Here is a 17,132-nt window from a genome sequence, read left to right as displayed (position 1 = left end):
CAGAAAAAGCTACAGCTACAGCTGTTTTAGCTACACAAATGAATGGAGGAAAGAACGATTGGTTCTAGACACCTGGCCAAGGTAGAGCTTTTTGATTGTCTTTCATGGCCTTTCCTTTCCTCATCTCCTTTCCCTCATCACCGCTAAAAGGTAAAAGGACTGGATAGATCTCCAACGTACTGCTTTCATCGATCATGCCCTGCTAGGCCAGTAATCATAGAGGAAAGGACACAAGGGAAGGAGACTAGTTGAGACACCACCAGTCAAGAGGCATGAGATGGCCACTCACCTGCCACAGAGTTAGGGCGTGGCATCACAAGGGAAGAAGTGCTGTGCGTGTGGCGTTGTGGGAGGGGCCTCTTGGCTGGGGGCGGAGTTCTGGGTTCCCCTAGGATGGTGACTTCAGACCTGGGCAGGGCCTCGCTGGGCCCTGGCAGGTCGTCCTTGGCGACGTGAGGGCAGTAGTCGCCTCTGTGCCCGCCATGCCCAGCGGCCCTCTGGCTGCCATCTTTGCTCAGGTCCAGAGTGGAACCGCCGCGGTCCTCATTCTCAGAAGAGCTGGTGATGGTAGCTGAGGCACAGAGGGAGTAGACAGGGGGTAAGGTGACTACAAACGACAAAACCAAACGGTTGACTAAAGGCCTTTGGGATGAGATCAAGTTAGGAATCGTTGTCATTTAGATCAGTTCACTGTGCATTTCCAGTCTGGTACGTTATTGGCAGTGACACTGTACTGAGTTAAAGAGTAAGAGTCCGATCATCAGTCACATCAACAGTGGCGAGGCATCAGTCACACATCGTCATCAACACAATCAAACGCTTGTACTCTGCACCCCTTGCCCTTTTGTATTTACCTAGAAATACAAGCTCTATTTAGGGAGAAAGATGTCCTATTTTAGAAAGTCCAGACCCATACGCAGCAAAGACAGCAACGTCCCAGTTTTGTCAAGAGGGACCTGAAGACTCTCGACTAAAGTGGCACAGGCAAAAAGAGAAAGAGAGTTGGGAGAGAGAAAGACTTGACTGAGAACTCAAAGCAAGGTGAAACAAGTATCATCTATCTCTATTTCTTCAGTCAGTGCTGAGGCCCTTATCTTAATCAGGTTTATTGACAATGAGAGTAATGCGATAGAGTTGAGGTCGGAAGATTACATACTATTAGGTTGGAGTCATTAAAACTCGCTTTTCAACCACTCCACACATTTCTTGTTAACAAACTATAGTTTTGGCAAGTCGGTTAAGACATCTACTTTGTGCATGACACAAGTCACTTTTCCAGCAATTGTTTAAAGACAGATTATTTAACTTGTAATACACTGTATCACAATCCCAGTGGGTCATACGTTAACATACACTAAGTTGACTGTGCCTTTAAACAGCTTGGAAAATTCCAGAAAATTATGTTTTGTCTTTAGAAGGTTCTGATAGGCTAATTGACATAATTTGGAGGTGTACCTGTGGATGTATTTCAAGGCCTACCTTCAAACTCAGTGCCTCTTTGCTTGACATCATGGGAAAATCAAAAGAAATCAGCCAAGAACTCAAACAAAGAAAAAAATTGTAGACCTCCACAAGTCTGGTTCATCTTTGGGAGCAATTTCCAAACACCTGAAGGTACCACGTTCATCTGTACAAACAATAGTACGCAAGTATTAACACCATGGGACCACGCAGTCGTCATACCGCTTAGGAAGGAGACGTGTTCTGTCTCCTAGAGATTAACGTACTTTGGTGCAAAAAGTGCAAATCAATCCCAGAACAACAGCAAAGGACCTTGTGAAGATGCTGGAGGAAACAGGTACAGAAATATCAAAATCCACAGTAAAACGAGTCCTATATTGACATAACCTGAAAGGCCGCTCAGCAAGGAAGAAGCCACTGCTGTAAAACCGCCATAAAAAAGCCAGACTACGGTTTGCAACTGCACATGGGGACAAAGATCATACTTTTTGATGAAATGTCCTCTGGTCTGATGAAACAAAAATAGAACTGTTTGGCCATAATGACCATCGTTATGTTTGGAGGAAAAAGGGGGAGGCTTACAAGCTGAAGAACACCATCCCAACCGTGAAGCACGAGGGTGGCAGCATCATGTTGTGGGGGTGCTTTGCTGCAGGAGGGACTGGTGCACTTCACAAAATAGATGGCATCATGAGGTAGGAAAATAACGTGGATATATTGAAGCAACATCTCAAGACATCAGTCAGGAAGTTAAAGCTGGGTCGCAAATGGGTCTTCCAAATGGACAATGACCCCAAGCATACTTCCAAAGTTGTGGCAAAATGGCTTAAGGACAACAAAGTCAAGGTATTTGAGTGGCCATCACAAAGCCCTGACCTCAATCCTATAGATAATTTGTGGGCAGAACTGAAAAAGCATGTGCGAGCATGGAGGCCTACAAACCTGACACAGTTACACCAGCTCTGTCAGGAGGAATGGGTCAAAATTCACCCAACTCATTGTGGGAAGCTTGTGGAAGGCTACCTGAAACGTTTAACCCAGGTTAAATAATTTAAAGGCAATGCTACCAAATACTAATTTAGTGTATGTAAACTTCTGACCCACTGGGAATGTGATGAAATAAATTAAAGGTGAAATAAATCATTCTCTCTGCTATTATTCTGACATTTCACATTATTAAAATAAAGTGGTGATCCTAACTGACCTAAGACAGGGAATTTTTACTAGGATTAAATGTCAGGAATTGTGAAAAACTGTTTAAATGTATTTGGCTAAGGTGTATGTAAACTTCCGACTTCAACTGTATATTATTGAGATATATAGATGACAAATGGAAGGACGAGATGTTTTTTTTCTTCTTCCATATACACTACTGGTCAAAGGTTTTAGAACACCTACTCATTCAAGGGCTTTTCTTTATTTGTACTATTTTCTACATTGTAGAATAATAGTGAAGACATGAAAACTATGAAATAACACATATGGAATCATGTAGTAACCAAAAAAGTGTTAAACAAATCTAAATATATTTTTCAAATATATACCCCTTGATGACAGCTTTGCACACTCTTGGCATTCTCTCAACCAACTTCATGAGGTAGTCACCTGGAATGTATTTCAATTAACATGTGTGCCTTGTTAAAAGTTAATTAGTGGAATTTCTTTCCTTCTTAATGTGTTGTGACAAGGTAGGGGTGGTATACAGAAGATAGCCTTATTTGGTAAAAGACCAAGTCCAGCATACCACCCTGCAGCATACCACCCTGCATACCACTGCTGGTTTGCTTCTGAAGCTATGCAGGGTTGGTCCTGGTCAGTCCCTGGAAGGGGGACCAGATGTTGCTGGAAGTGGTGTTGGAGGGCCAGTAGGCACTCTTTCCTCTGGTCTAAAAAATAAATATCCCAATTCCCCAGGGCAGTGATTGGGGACACTGCCCTGTGTAGGGTGCCGTCTTTCGGATGGGAAGTTAAATGGGTGTCCTGACTCTCTGAGGTCAATAAAGATCCCATGGCACTTATCGTAAGAGTAGGGGTGTTAACCCCGGTAGCCTGGCTAAATTCCCAATCTGGCCCTCAAACCATCACGGTCACCTAATAATACCCAGTTTACAATTGGCTCATTCCCCCTCTCCCCTGTAACTATTCCCCAGGTCGTTGCTGTAAATGAGAACGTGTTCTCAGTCAACTTACCTGGTAAAATAATGGATTGAAAAAAATATTATGGAAAGAACAGCTCAAATAAGCAAAGAGAAATGACAGTCCATCATTACTTTAAGATATGAAGGTCAGTCAATACGGAATAGTTTGCACTTGAATAGTTCCTTCAAGTGCAGTCGCAAAAACCATCAAGCGCTCTGATGAAACTGGCTGTCATGAGGACCGCCACAGGAATGGAAGACTCATAGTTACAGTGCCTTGCGAAAGTATTCGGCCCCCTTGAAATTTGTGACCTTTTGCCACATTTCAGGCTTCAAACATAAAGATATAAAACTGTATTTTTTTGTGAAGAATCAACAACAAGTGGGACACAATCATGAAGTTTAGAGGGATGGCCAGGTCTTGGTAGATTTGCAGTGGTCTGATAATCCTTCCATTTCAATATTATCGCTTGCACAGTGCTCCTTGGGATGTTTAAAGCTTGGGAAATCTTTTTGTATCCAAATCCGGCTTTAAACTTCTTCACAACAGTATCTCGGACCTGCCTGGTGTGTTCCTTGTTCTTCATGATGCTCTCTGCGCTTTTAACGGACCTCTGAGACTATCACAGTGCAGGTGCATTTATACGGAGACTTGATTACACACAGGTGGATTGTATTTATCATCATTAGTCATTTAGGTCAACATTGGATCATTCAGAGATCCTCACTGAACTTCTGGAGAGAGTTTGCTGCACTGAAAGTAAAGGGGCTGAATAATTTTGCACGCCCAATTTTTCAGTTTTTGATTTGTTAAAAAAGTTTGAAATATCCAATAAATGTCGTTCCACTTGTTGTTGATTCTTCACAAAAAAATACAGTTTTATATCTTTATGTTTGAAGCCTGAAATGTGGCAAAAGGTCGCAAAGTTCAAGGGGGCCGAATACTTTCGCAAGGCACTGTACCTCTGCTGCAGAGGATAAGTTCATTAGAGTTACCAGCCTCAGAAATTGCAGCCCAAATAAATGCTTCACAGAGTTCAAGTAACAGACACATCTCAACATCAACTGTTCAGAGGAGACTGTGTGAATCAGACCTTCATGGTTGAATTGCTGCAAAGAAACCACTACTAAAGGAAACCAATAATAAGAAGAGACTTGCTTGGGCCAAGAAACACGATCAATGGACATTAGACCTGTGGAAATGTGTCCTTTGGTCTGGAGTGCAAATTGGAGATTTTGGGTTCTAACCGTGGTGTCTTTGTGAGACATGGTGTGGGTGAACGGATGATCTCTGCATGTGTATTTCCCACTGTAAAGCATAGAGGAGGAGGTGTGATGGTGCTTTGCTGGTGACACTGTCAGTGATTTATTTAGAATTCAAAGCACACCACAGCATTCTGCAATGATACGCCATCCCATCTGGTTTGCGTTAGTTGGACTATCATTTGTTTTTCAACAGGATAATGACCCAACACACCTCCAGGCTGTGTAAGGGCTATTTTACCAAGAAGGAGAGTGATGGAGTGCTGCGTCAGATGACCTGGCCTCAATCAAATTGAGATGGTTTCGGATGAGTCGGACCTCAGAGTGAAGTAAAAGCAGCCAATAAGTGCTCAGCATATGTGGGAACATTCCAGGTGAAGCTGGTTGAGAGAATGCCAAGAGTGTGCAAAGCTGTCATCAAGGCAAAGGGTGGCTATTTGAAGAATCTCAAATATAACATATATTTTGATTTGTTTAACACTTTTTTGGTTACTACATGATTCCATATGTGTTATTTCATAGTTTTGATGTCTTCACTATTATTCTACAATGTAGAAAATACTAAAAAGAAAGAAAAACCCTTGAATGAGTAGGTGCTCTAAAAAGCACATATCAATTATTTATCAGGAGGTGAGAAGAAAATATCTGAATTTAAATTGATCCAACTATGGTGATGATGGTCTATATAAGTACTCACCTATGATTCCGCTATCCTGGCTCTCAAGTGTGGAGTTTGGGCTCCGGCAGGGACTGGGGCGGAGGAGGGTCCCACCTGGGCTGGGATTGGGGAGACAGGGCCCCCCGGTACTGCTACTACCCATGGTGGAGCAGGGGCTGTCTGAGCATGGAGACGTAGTGCTGCAGGTCAATGTGGAGCATGGGCTCACCGCCTGGCCAGAGACATTACACTACAGACAGACAGAGAGGGAGAGAGAGAGAGAGATAGGCAGAGAGGGATGAGAGAGAGAGAGAGAGAGAGAGAGAGAGAGAGAGAGAGAGAGAGAGAGAGAGCCAGAGAGGGATGAGAGAGAGAGAGAGACAGAGAGAGAGAGAGAGCCAGAGAGGGATGAGAGAGAGAGGTGAGAGTGGTGATGAGAGAGAGAGTGCGAGAAAGATAGGCAGAGGGATGAGAGAGAGAGAGAGAGATAGGCAGAGAGGGATGAGAGAGAGAGAGAGAGAGAGATGAGAGAGAGGAAGAGAGAGAAAGGTGAGAGAGGGATGAGAGAGAGAAAGAGAGAGAAAGGTGAGAGAGGGGTGAGAGAGAGAAAGAGGGGGCAGTCAGGTAGAAAGGGAGGAGAGTTGGATAGAAAGGGTGGCAAGAGAAGAGAGATATAGAAAGAGAAAGGGCAGAGAAAAGTGAGAGAGAGAAAGAGGTGTTCTATTTAAAGCTCTGTCTATGGACAAGTATTATCAGAGGTATAGACCCTGTTGGCATCCTTTCCAGCTGTCCCCAGGTTAATGCATGGTATATAGGTCATTGTATATACAGTAAGTGTGTGTGTGTGTGTGTGTGTGTCAATATCCCCCTCTCCTCCCAATGTCCCCAAACCCCAATATCTGCATCCTTCTTCATATGTCTCCAACAACACCCGAACCCTACCATTCCTAGATCCTATATGTCTCAACTCACCCCAGCACCCAGCGTTTCTGCAACGTTAGAGAACGTTCAGCTCAGTGCTTTTCCCACTTTACCACCCCATCATTTATCTGAACCAGGACACGGTACACTGCTCACAGCCGACACATTGTCTCCATAAAACTGGCTCCATCTGGAGCTCAGGTGGAGGAAGGAGGTTAGGAAAGTGGGGCAATGCTCAAACGGTGATAGAATGATACAGTACAGTATATAAACCTCCTGCGGGCTCAACAGCATGTGGCGAGCCAATGCAACAAGATTAAAAGCAAGATATTCAACTGACATCCCCTTACATACGTACACATTCCATAAACAAAATGACATTACAGTATATGCTTTCAAATATTAAGACAAGAGTGCCTCGGGTTTTCTTTTCAACTGGTCATTTACCTTGTAGTTTCTAAATGTGCAGCTTAACCAAAACAAACTCTCAATCTTGGTTATCATACAAAACATTGCCTTGAAATCTGATTAAAGAAACCATACAAAAACTCCTCACTTCATCTGCAAAGAAAACACACAAGCCTCCTTTTCATATTTCTGACATCTGACTTTCTCAGTCACTCTCCCTCCTTCCTTCTACCCATCCTTCCCACCATCTTTCCTTTCACATACCTTCTTTTCCCTCCAGTCCTCCATGGGGGTGCTAGGCGAGGCTGGGGTCCCTTCTCCCAGTAAGAAGCCCAGCCTGGTCATCAGTTCCTGGGTTGAGAAGGAGGAGGAGCTGGGCTGGAGCTCCGCGTGCAGCTCTGGAGGACAGATGGAGAGAGATGACAGACGAGCGGATCGCTGTGAGCAGCACGACGTGACCACACCAAACACACGCGTTCTGTAGCTCAGCCCAGTTCAGTCCAGCTCAGTCCAGCTCAGTTCAAACCTTCCTGCCTTTCCTCCTACCTGGCTACGTCGATTGGATGGAGGATTATGTATACTATGCCGATGGAGGAGAGGTTAATGTATGCATCCACAGGTCAGCAGTAGCATCAGCAGTGCCGGTCGGCCTCATTACCAATGAAGAGGCTGTGGCTTTCTCAGTCCCTGGCTGCACGACTGAAGCAGCTCTGTGTGTGTGTGTGTGTGTGTCCATATGTGTGTGTGTGTGTGCCTGCTCAGCGCTCCCGGTTGGTTAGGAGACAGGCGTAGAATCTCAATGAGCTCAGCTCAGCCCTGGCCTCCGGTAGAGGGCAGGCGCCTTTGCACCGTCGTCTTTGGCACTGGCTGCCCTGTCCGGCCAGATCGGGCTGAGCTGAGCAATAGGGTGCGTCGATACATCACTGAGAAGGGCGTGATGCCACGACCTTTCACCTCTAGGTCATCTACACCACTGTACAGACGCAGAGGAGGATGAGGCGAGGGGGTTCAACACGGCACCTCTATATCCTGTTTACATACAACAGTGAGTTGGAGAATATGATGATGTCTAGGAAACGGAGCTCCTATTGAGAGAGATGAGGAAGAAGGGAAGGAATGTGGGAGGGCCGAGACACAGCTTGTTGGGCGTTAGTTACTCTCAACCCGTCTGGGTTTAGACACATTCTCATCCATCTCTCCCCTCAATCCGTCTTGGGAAAAAAGCTTCCAAAGGTGAACCCTTTTTGGTTCCAGGTAGAACCCTTTTTGGTTCCAGGTAGAACCCTTTTTGGTTCCAGGTAGAACCCTTTTTGGTTTCAGTTAGAACTCTTTTGGGTTCCATATAGAACTCTCTGTGGAAAGGGTTTTCACATGGAACCCAAAAGGGTTTTACCTGGAAACAAAAAGGGTTCTTCAAAAGGTTATCTTATGGGGACAGCCCGAAGAACCATTTTAGGTTCAAGAGTGCACCTTTTTTTTTCTAAGAGTGTATCCCTCCATCCCTCTCCCCCTCTCTCAAGCCCCCAGGATCGCCCCATTCTTTCCTTCTCACTGTCGATATCCTCTCTCCGCCTCCACATAATCCATTGTTCTCTCCAATGAACCGTAGAAATGATGCAATACACAGTAAGCAAATAAGAGGAAACAGCCACCACCACTTCACTATTGCATATATCTCCTCTCTTCTCCCCCTTAAAGTCACAACTTCCCCCATCTCTCAGACAAGGGGCGATGATGAAACGAGCTGACTGGTTAGATGAAAGGCAGGCACCGGCACCTTTCCTACACAGCAGAGATCACATGCAGAGCTGTTAATCACAGACAGTGAGAGAGACAGAAGGACAAACAGACGCTTGGTGGAACACGGGGCTGGACTGTCTGACTGGGGCTCCTGTACGTTCAGATAACCAGAGAAGAGTTCAACGCAGAGTCTGATTCAAGGGTGTACATTAGAAATGGGAAAGAAAGAGAGACCGTGAATGCCAGGGTAGTTGGGTGCCATCTTGGATAGAAATCAAAACAGGGGTATCACCTGAACTAAATTAATCCTGTAATGTCACCTTCCATTATCCAGCTTAATGGAAGTGAAGTATTAAACCAACCGTAGTCACAGCAGCTGTCACATTAGCAGCTCCCTTCAAAATGATCACTCTGATACGCGTTCTCTTTCTGTGAAAAACATGGATCTGAAGTGTTTTGGTCCAGACTGGGTTGTGCAATAGACTGGGAGCTGGAGCACGCTTGGTTCTTTCTGGCAGAACGTTGTTCAATCAAATCTTAGCACACTTCTACCCACTGGGCACAGACTTCAGTTCAACGTTTTTGACTTATATTTGGTTGACTTGTCAACTAACGTGAATTCAATGTGAAATCAACAACAAAAAAACGTCACCATGACATCAGATTAAAGTTCTAAGTTGTGAAAAAAAGACGAACTTCCCTTAATTAAGTTGATGACTTTTTCCACGTTGGTTCGACGTCGTCACATTACACTTTTGGGTTGAAATGACGTGGAAACCAGTGGAGGCTGCTGAGGGGAGGATGGCTAATAATAACGGCTGGAATGAAGTACATGTGGTTTCCATGCGGTTGACACCATTCCATTGACTCCATTCCAGCCGTTACTATGAGCCGTCCTCCTCTCAGCAGCCTCCGTTGGTGGGAACAGCATTGATTCAGTGGTAAGGCACTTTGGTTAAGCAGAGATCCACCGAAACCGAGAACAAGATCTGGCATCTGCACCCTCCATCTCAAGGAAACACACCTTTTAAATTCCGGGTGAAAATTCATCCCTCGTCATTCTTATCCGACAGGCGTATTCTTGGTTTATGTGCAAAAATAGAACGATGACGTGGCCTGTCAAAGTCATTACCAAACTGAATACACTCAAATGCATTTCACAGCTATTCATGTCTAATTCATGAATTTGTTTGAGTCTGCTAAGGTGGTTCTGAAAGGCAAACCTAATCATCTTATATGACGTTAAAATTATACCTCTGCTCCATTCAGGGTTCATTACAATTCATAACGAGAAAAGCAAATATGGAAAACGTCACATTGAGAAGTATTGCAAATTACCGCACAAATGAGAAGGAAATGGTTAGTAAATGTATATTACAATGATCTATATTTACTTTACATTCATAACGGTTGTTGGAGATACACTGTGGGTCTATCTGGGCAGTGGGAAATGGTGGTTACTGTTTTAAAAAGCTACCCTCAAATCACACAACTGTGGCTAAAACTAAACAAGACAAACCGAGAGAGAGAAAGAGAAAAAGTGAGAGGGAGGGTGTGAGAGTGAGACACAGAGAGAGAGAGAGAGAGAGAGAGAGAGAGAGAGTGAGAGAGAGAGAGAGAGAATGAGCGAGAGAGAGAGAGAGAGAGAGAGAAAGAGAGGGAGAGAAAGGGAGAGAATGAGATAGATTGAGGATGCACTCTATCAGCCAATGTCTCCATCCATTGCCTAAGTGCCCAACTCATTTCCCACCTGAGGTCAGGAAGCTATAATCAGTGAACCTATGCATTCGGCTCTCCGTGGTACTATTACGAACAGCACCTCGTAACTTAAACAACCAGACAATATTGAAAGCTTCATCAATCTAACTCTGACCTCTGCATGACAAATCCCAGGAGGGTCTATTCAGGGGGTTCGGGAATGATTGAAACACACAGTAAACACACCAGCCCGCTGTCGCCGTTGGTTATGAGAAGCAGAGGGAGAATAGCGGTGCTTGGCAACAAGAGGACATGAGGATGCTGGAGACAGGCTGCTCCGCCTCAGGACTAGCCCCCAGCCTCTCCACATAGACAGCTGTGCAGGGGATGGCTGGCATTTACACTGTTACCCTCAGCACCACTTAGGTTTGGCAGGTCAATTGAACACATGCGCATGCACATACTGTACATGTGCATTTGAAAAAAACTACAGCAGGCACCAAATCAAAGAACTCAAAACTATGGAAGATTTGTTCTCTCTATCCTCTGTACCTCTTTTCCTACTTTTCCAAATATACTGTATATCATTCTCTCTCCCCTCCCTCGTCTCATCTCTCATCCACAACTCTCTGTGCAGACACGCTCACACTCACCTCTCTGGGCAGTCTTGCTATTGTTTAGAGTGAAAGCGAACGCGTCTCCAGGAAAATAAGGACTCTCCACATACTCCAGCTTCCTGTACAGACCTTCAGTCAGAGCAGCAGAGAGAGAGAGTGAGATGGGGGTAACGAAGAAAGGGAGGAGAAAGTGAGCGAGAGCGAGAGCAAGAGAGAGAAATTCAACTCTTCCAGATGGGATTTGCAGTGGGGAATTTGAATTTCTCCCACCAGTTGGGAGGAGCCAACATGAACTCAGATACATGCAGTACAGTATAAACTAATCCCTGTGATGATAACAGCTCAAATCGCCAACATGAGTGTGTGTGTGTTTGTGTGTGCGTGCGTGCGTTTATGTGTCTCTGTGTGAGGCAAAGGTCCACACCACTACAGTGAACTCAGAGCTTCAGCTTGATGCACACTGCACTGCCACCTAGTGTTACTCAGCTAGAATGCCGAAGACACAAACGCTGAAGACATCCAAGCATAATCTTCCAAACAAGGTAAACAGTTCCTTTCCAAAGCTGCGCTGGGTCAGTGAGTAAGCGGTAGAATCCCAGTTACTACACAGCCCTGGCATACCACTGAGAAATCACGCATGGAAGAAATACTCAATAAGTTCATGACAAAGTTACTTTAGTTTATTTGCTTTCTAAACTTCCCCAGCCTTCAGTCCTTGGAGATACAGTGAGTTGTTGTTATTGATGTCCTGTATCCTGGACAGTATGCACATTTGACAATGATATTTTGAGCATAATCTCCTATATTTCCCAGGGGAAATAAAGTGCTAGCTGTGTGAATAGCCCTTAATCAATCATTAGGCATGTACTGGCTGTGCTATAAACCCACTGGGCTTAAAAACCAGGCAGAGCAATCATAACCTAATCTCCACAAAGAGCACACAAGAGCCTGTCGGAACCGTGGGAGATACTGAACAGAACATGTGATCAATATGCTATGAGCGAGACTCGTCGCTAGGCTAGCAACGAACATAGCAACGAGAACAAGATGACCTGCAAAAAAGAGAATGATGAAAGTATATTCATTTTTACAGATGATCTATAGATGTGCCCTTCCCTCTGTGTGGTGTGTGTGTGTGTGTGTGTCTGTGTGTGTGTGTGTGTGTGTGTGTGTGTGTGTGTGTGTGTGTGTGTGTGTGTGTGTGTGTATGTTTGTGTGTGTTCATTAGAAGAACAAAAGCCTGGTGGATGGCTGTTACAATACCTGGGGACTTGATGCCCATATCTGAGGGCATTATGTAGGACTGGCGATGGACCAGGGGTGAGGAAGGCAGGGAGATGGACTCCCCCTTAGCCAGCTTCCCCCTCGGCCTGCCCCTTGAGGGGTGGGGGTGGTGGGCACGGCTAGGCTCCTGGTAGTGGGTCACCCAAGCACCAGCACCACTTCGTTGGATACTGTGGCTGTGGTAATCAGCAACTACGGCTAGCAAGAGGAGAGGGAGATATAGTGGGAAAGGTGAGAGAGATTAAAAGGGGTCAGAAAAGAGAAGAGAGAGAGAACAAATTAAACTGTAATCAATAATAGGGCCTATGAAAAGGTATATCTGGAAACTTAAAGGGATAATCCACCCCAAACCACGAATTCCTATCATTAACAGTGTTAAACAACACTAATATGTGAAAACAATATTTTTTGTGAACAAATGTTTCATTTTGTCGTTATAACAAGGTTGTAAGCAGCATGTGAAAATCTTCGTGGAAATCTGTTGGAGCTCAAGTCGACTACAAAACCCACAATGCAATGCTCTCTGGGCTGGCTGGCTATTTAGCTAGCAAACGTATCTACATACAATAATACCAAAGTCAATATCAGCATGTGAAGTAGCTAGCTATCTGTAAAATCGCCTAAATAACCTGAGTTAGCAATTTAGGAGTCTATCTCACCGAGATTAACCTGCAGTTCATCTCTGACTAGAGTGAGTGCAGAGCATGTTGCTATGGCAACACTGGCCCTTTCCCACCTTTCCCACAGACAGGGCGCATTGTGGGATGCTACTTGAAAGAGAAACTGAGTTGAATCATTTGGTACACTGTTTAGATTGAGCACAACAAAAAAAACGTTATGAAATGTGATAGTGTGTTATCCCCTATCTCCAATGAGGAGAACCATGTAGCTACGACTCGTTCCGACTCCACTTCCTGGTTTCACAGATGGACCACTTCGAAGTTAAATCATGGGTAAAAAAAACACGAAAACATTTACCTACTGATAGAATATAAGCTTTCACCAAATTGACATGGGTTTCATGATTTTTATTTCTGGGGGTGGGTTATCCCTTTAAACAGGATCGTCAAATACATGTTTTGGAGCAACAATAAGTGGACGACATCCCCTTGCATTAAGAGACCGGATCGATTCTTCAAGTCTAGTAGTGGCTCTTTGAAGAGCGGACCGCCTACTGGCAGCTCAGAGGCCTTTGAGGAAAGTGTGTTCTTCTTTTGTCTCCCCTCTATGCTAAATGTAATCACTGCACAGGTGCAATGATGTGCGTGTGCATTGCAGTTACTGGCTACGCCTGATGCATAGAGTGTAATAGTAACACAGCATTAACAGAGCTGGAGTAGTATGTAATGCTACAACAAAATGACATTAAAGCAGTCCATTGAAATTTAGCATGGTTTGTACAGTAACCTCATTCCCGTGGATGACGAGAAGAGAGACAGATGGCCATCTACATTATATAATGTATTTGAACGACAATCTGCAAGGACACACACAGCCTTAAAAAGCAGAATTTACAGGTTATGGACAAAACCAACATTACTAGGCAGGGAGTTGCTATAACTTGATTACAATTAGTTATAAACTCAGGGCCCCTAATCGTGCTGCAAAGTTTCCATTCTCCTTCTCTGATGCCTCTGAGCGAGCCTCCAGGCCACACACACGGCCTTATGGGAAACATATGCTGCTCATCATGTAGTCAGGGAACAACTTTCTTTCTCAAGGCTTCACACACAATCACAGCCAGCTTCACACAATGTAAGGCCATAGGCTTAGACCAGGGGTTGCCAATTACATTCAGCCGTGGGCGGATGGTACGGACGGCCGGAACATAGTTATAAATCATTTGTACACTACAAATTGACTAGAATAATCCCAAACAGATATAGTATTAGACAACAAAATAATCATTTCAAACCTTGATTATATTGGGATACGGTCGTATATGTCTCTATTTATGCGTGGGAGTACCTGGGGACAGATTTCCTACATTAAAATCCCTTTGAGATGATTTCCTGGTGATTTTACAGCCTTTTATGTCCAACAATTAAAATGTACATGCCATTATTAGCATGGTAGTCCACCTTTTGAACTAAATCTAAGGACCTCGAGGCATTAATGGTAGATGGTAGATGAGACTGACACACTTCTCTGAGTTCTGTAGCTCGTCAACATTAGATGCATTAAATATTTCATGTGCAATATTCTGACTTTGTACCCATGTGTCTACAGTGCCTTCTGATTTCCCCCAGACTTCTCTAGGGGTGAGCACTCACGTTATGAGATACTGACAACACCCTTGTTGTTACCTCACAGAATGGAGCTAGCTAGCAGCTACATAACTACTGGAAAGAGGCACAACCCCACAGCGGAAGCACACGGGGCCTAGCATCAATCTGAATAATAGATTATAGCCTACCAAAATAAAGAGGCTTGACAAACATTATTTAGAACTGGTAAGAAAAATCTATATAAAAAGCTATACCCCCCCTTTCCCTCAGAACAGCCTCAATTCATCAGGGCATGGACTTTGCAAGGTGTTGAAAGCATTCCGCAGGGATGCCGGCCCATTTAGACTACTGTGCTTTCCCACAGTTGTGTCAAGTTGCCTGGATGTCCTTTGGGTGGTGGACCCTTCTAGATACACACGGGAAACTGTTGAGCGTGAAAAACCCAGCTGCTTTGCAGTTCTTGACACAAACCGTTGCGCCTGACATCTACTAGCATACCCTGTTCAAAGGCACTTAAATATTTTCTCTTGCCCCTTTGAATGGCACGCATACACAAGCTGTCTCCTCCTCTTCATCTACACTGATTGAAGTGGATTTAACAAGTGAGTGACATCAATAAGGGATCACAGCTTTCACCTGGATTCACATGGTCAGTCTATGTCATGGAAAGAGCAGGTGTTCTTACTATTTTGTATAGTCAGGGTACATCCCTCATGACCCAAAAAGTTATTGATAATTTCAGTATCTTCTTTTTGTGGGTCAGAGCTGTTTGTTTAACCCACTCCAACTTCTCGTGACACACTTTAGGTCTGAGAGGATTTTACAGCAGTGGGAGGCAGCATTCACTCCTTAATTAGGCTAATTGAAATGGCTCTATAGTCAAACACCCGGGGACGAAAAAATTCGGAGCAGCCAAGTAGCTACCATCTTCAATTAGGGCGAGTGCTACTAATGTCGAGGATTGGTTTCAGTTCGCTAGAAACGATTTCTACTCTGAGACTGATACAACAGAGATAGTACCCAGATTTCAGAAACATCCCCACGGCTCCCAGAAAAACCAGAAATCCATCAGTTACCTATTGGTAAGAATTTCAACCCAGCCTTTTATCAACAAATTCATTTGACACAATTATAGTCAGTCAAAATGTGTCTAGTTACCCGGCACAAACTGTAATGGGTGCAGTGTTGTAGATGGTGTTTGTTCTCTTTCCTACCTGGATCCCTCCTGCTCCTCTTCTCTTCTTTCCTATTCCTCCCAAATACTGCTTTGAACATGTTCAACTGATTACAGGGAGTTCTGTGAAAAATAGTCAATACAAATATATTATTCCCTCTGCAAAAAAAAAGTGCTATTGCACTAACATGGCCATATACTCCTAAATGAGGCAACACTAGTCATGGGAAGATATGGATATGGACAATGGTCTGGAATGAAACGTGACAAAAAGGGGCATGTGGAGAATGGTACAAATGAATGGATGCAGCTCAATGTGAAATGGATTCCAGATTAGCAAAGGTGAATAGCAGACAATTAGACTTGAAAACAAATGCGAGGCACATGCTGAAATCCGTTATTTAATCTATTACTTGCGAATGAATTCATACACGATACAGTAAAAAAAACATGTTTTTCTTGCAATAACTTTGACGCGGCACATGAATGATTACGTAAACTGTAACGTTAAACAATGTAAACGGCTTGTCATGCCCGGCCACTTCACGCATCTAGAAGTTGGCTCACTAAACAGCCGACAACCTCACACGTAACAGTACAAGCAAAATATACCTGTTAAAAAAAGAAGAGTCAAGTTTAGTTCGTCGACGTTTCTTCAAAACAACGCATTTCCCTCCATAGCTATAGGAATGTTGATTGCATGAGCGGAGCTGTGTGATCCATCCTGGAAGTTGGCGGAGCTGATGGATGAAAGACGCTCTATCGTGCGCTTTCTGGGAGCTGGGTGCGCGCCCCCTCCGAGTGAAGAACGTTTGGATGACAAAATAAAAATAAATTAAAAGTCACCAACACCTGCAATTCCATTCCACAGCTGATTTATTTCACCAAGCCTCATTTTCACAACTTCTGAATCTTTTTTTAGTGTTATGATGCGCTCTTTAAAAAAAATCTTCATACACTTCCATACGGCACATCATCGCCAGTGTTGGACAACATAAATCAGAGCGTTTTGGGGGAAATTCACACACTTAAATAAATAAATCATAAAAAATTCACTAGACACCATATCATACATACACAGTCTACACATTGAATACAGTAACGTTCTGTAACAACACATTGTAACATGTTTTATTTCTCTGTACAAATACTATTTGACATTTCACAGATATGACTTCTTGATATATATTTGGCCAACATAGAAATTATTTATTTGACTCAAAATCTAAATTCACATTATTTTCCATTTGGCTGTAGTCGATTCACCAAGCTAGTTTTGAGATCTTTGCTGCCTTTATTATATCCATAACTGTCTTAGTTTATCAATTACAGCTAACATATATTGAACATCATGTTCATTTATATTTTGAGTAAACTATCCCTTTAATGTTTATTTTTACTCAACACTTCTTCAGCACTCTCTCCATACCTCCACATTTCCAACCAAGCGGATGCCTGGCTCGTATCCAACAAACCTTTCTTACTTCTTTGGCTGACATTACACCACTCCAGAAAACAACAGGCTCTTTCCCACTGGAGCCA

The 17,132-nt window shown here is 43.8% G+C and overlaps 1 protein-coding gene across 1 annotated transcript in view; it reads right to left on the bottom strand.

The window, feature by feature from the left end:
• Positions 1-16,297, bottom strand: part of LOC139413021 (protein TANC1-like) — a 50,818-nt gene extending 34,521 nt beyond the window's left edge. The window contains exons 1-7 of the mRNA XM_071159993.1: positions 16,203-16,297; positions 15,631-15,713; positions 12,168-12,386; positions 10,941-11,033; positions 7,114-7,247; positions 5,560-5,770; positions 290-571 (exon numbers count right to left, since the gene is read on the bottom strand). Coding sequence (XP_071016094.1) covers positions 290-571; positions 5,560-5,770; positions 7,114-7,247; positions 10,941-11,033; positions 12,168-12,386; positions 15,631-15,691 — 1,000 coding nt within the window. The 5' untranslated portion in view covers positions 15,692-15,713; positions 16,203-16,297. The remainder of the gene's footprint in view (positions 1-289; positions 572-5,559; positions 5,771-7,113; positions 7,248-10,940; positions 11,034-12,167; positions 12,387-15,630; positions 15,714-16,202) is intronic.
• Positions 16,298-17,132: the final 835 nt, after the last annotated feature.

Source organism: Oncorhynchus clarkii, chromosome 7 (assembly GCF_045791955.1).
Source record: "Oncorhynchus clarkii lewisi isolate Uvic-CL-2024 chromosome 7, UVic_Ocla_1.0, whole genome shotgun sequence".
In the NCBI taxonomy this organism is placed as follows: Eukaryota; Metazoa; Chordata; class Actinopteri; order Salmoniformes; family Salmonidae; genus Oncorhynchus; species Oncorhynchus clarkii.
Note: the sequence above shows the minus strand (reverse complement) of the source record. Positions and strands in the feature narration are given on the sequence as shown.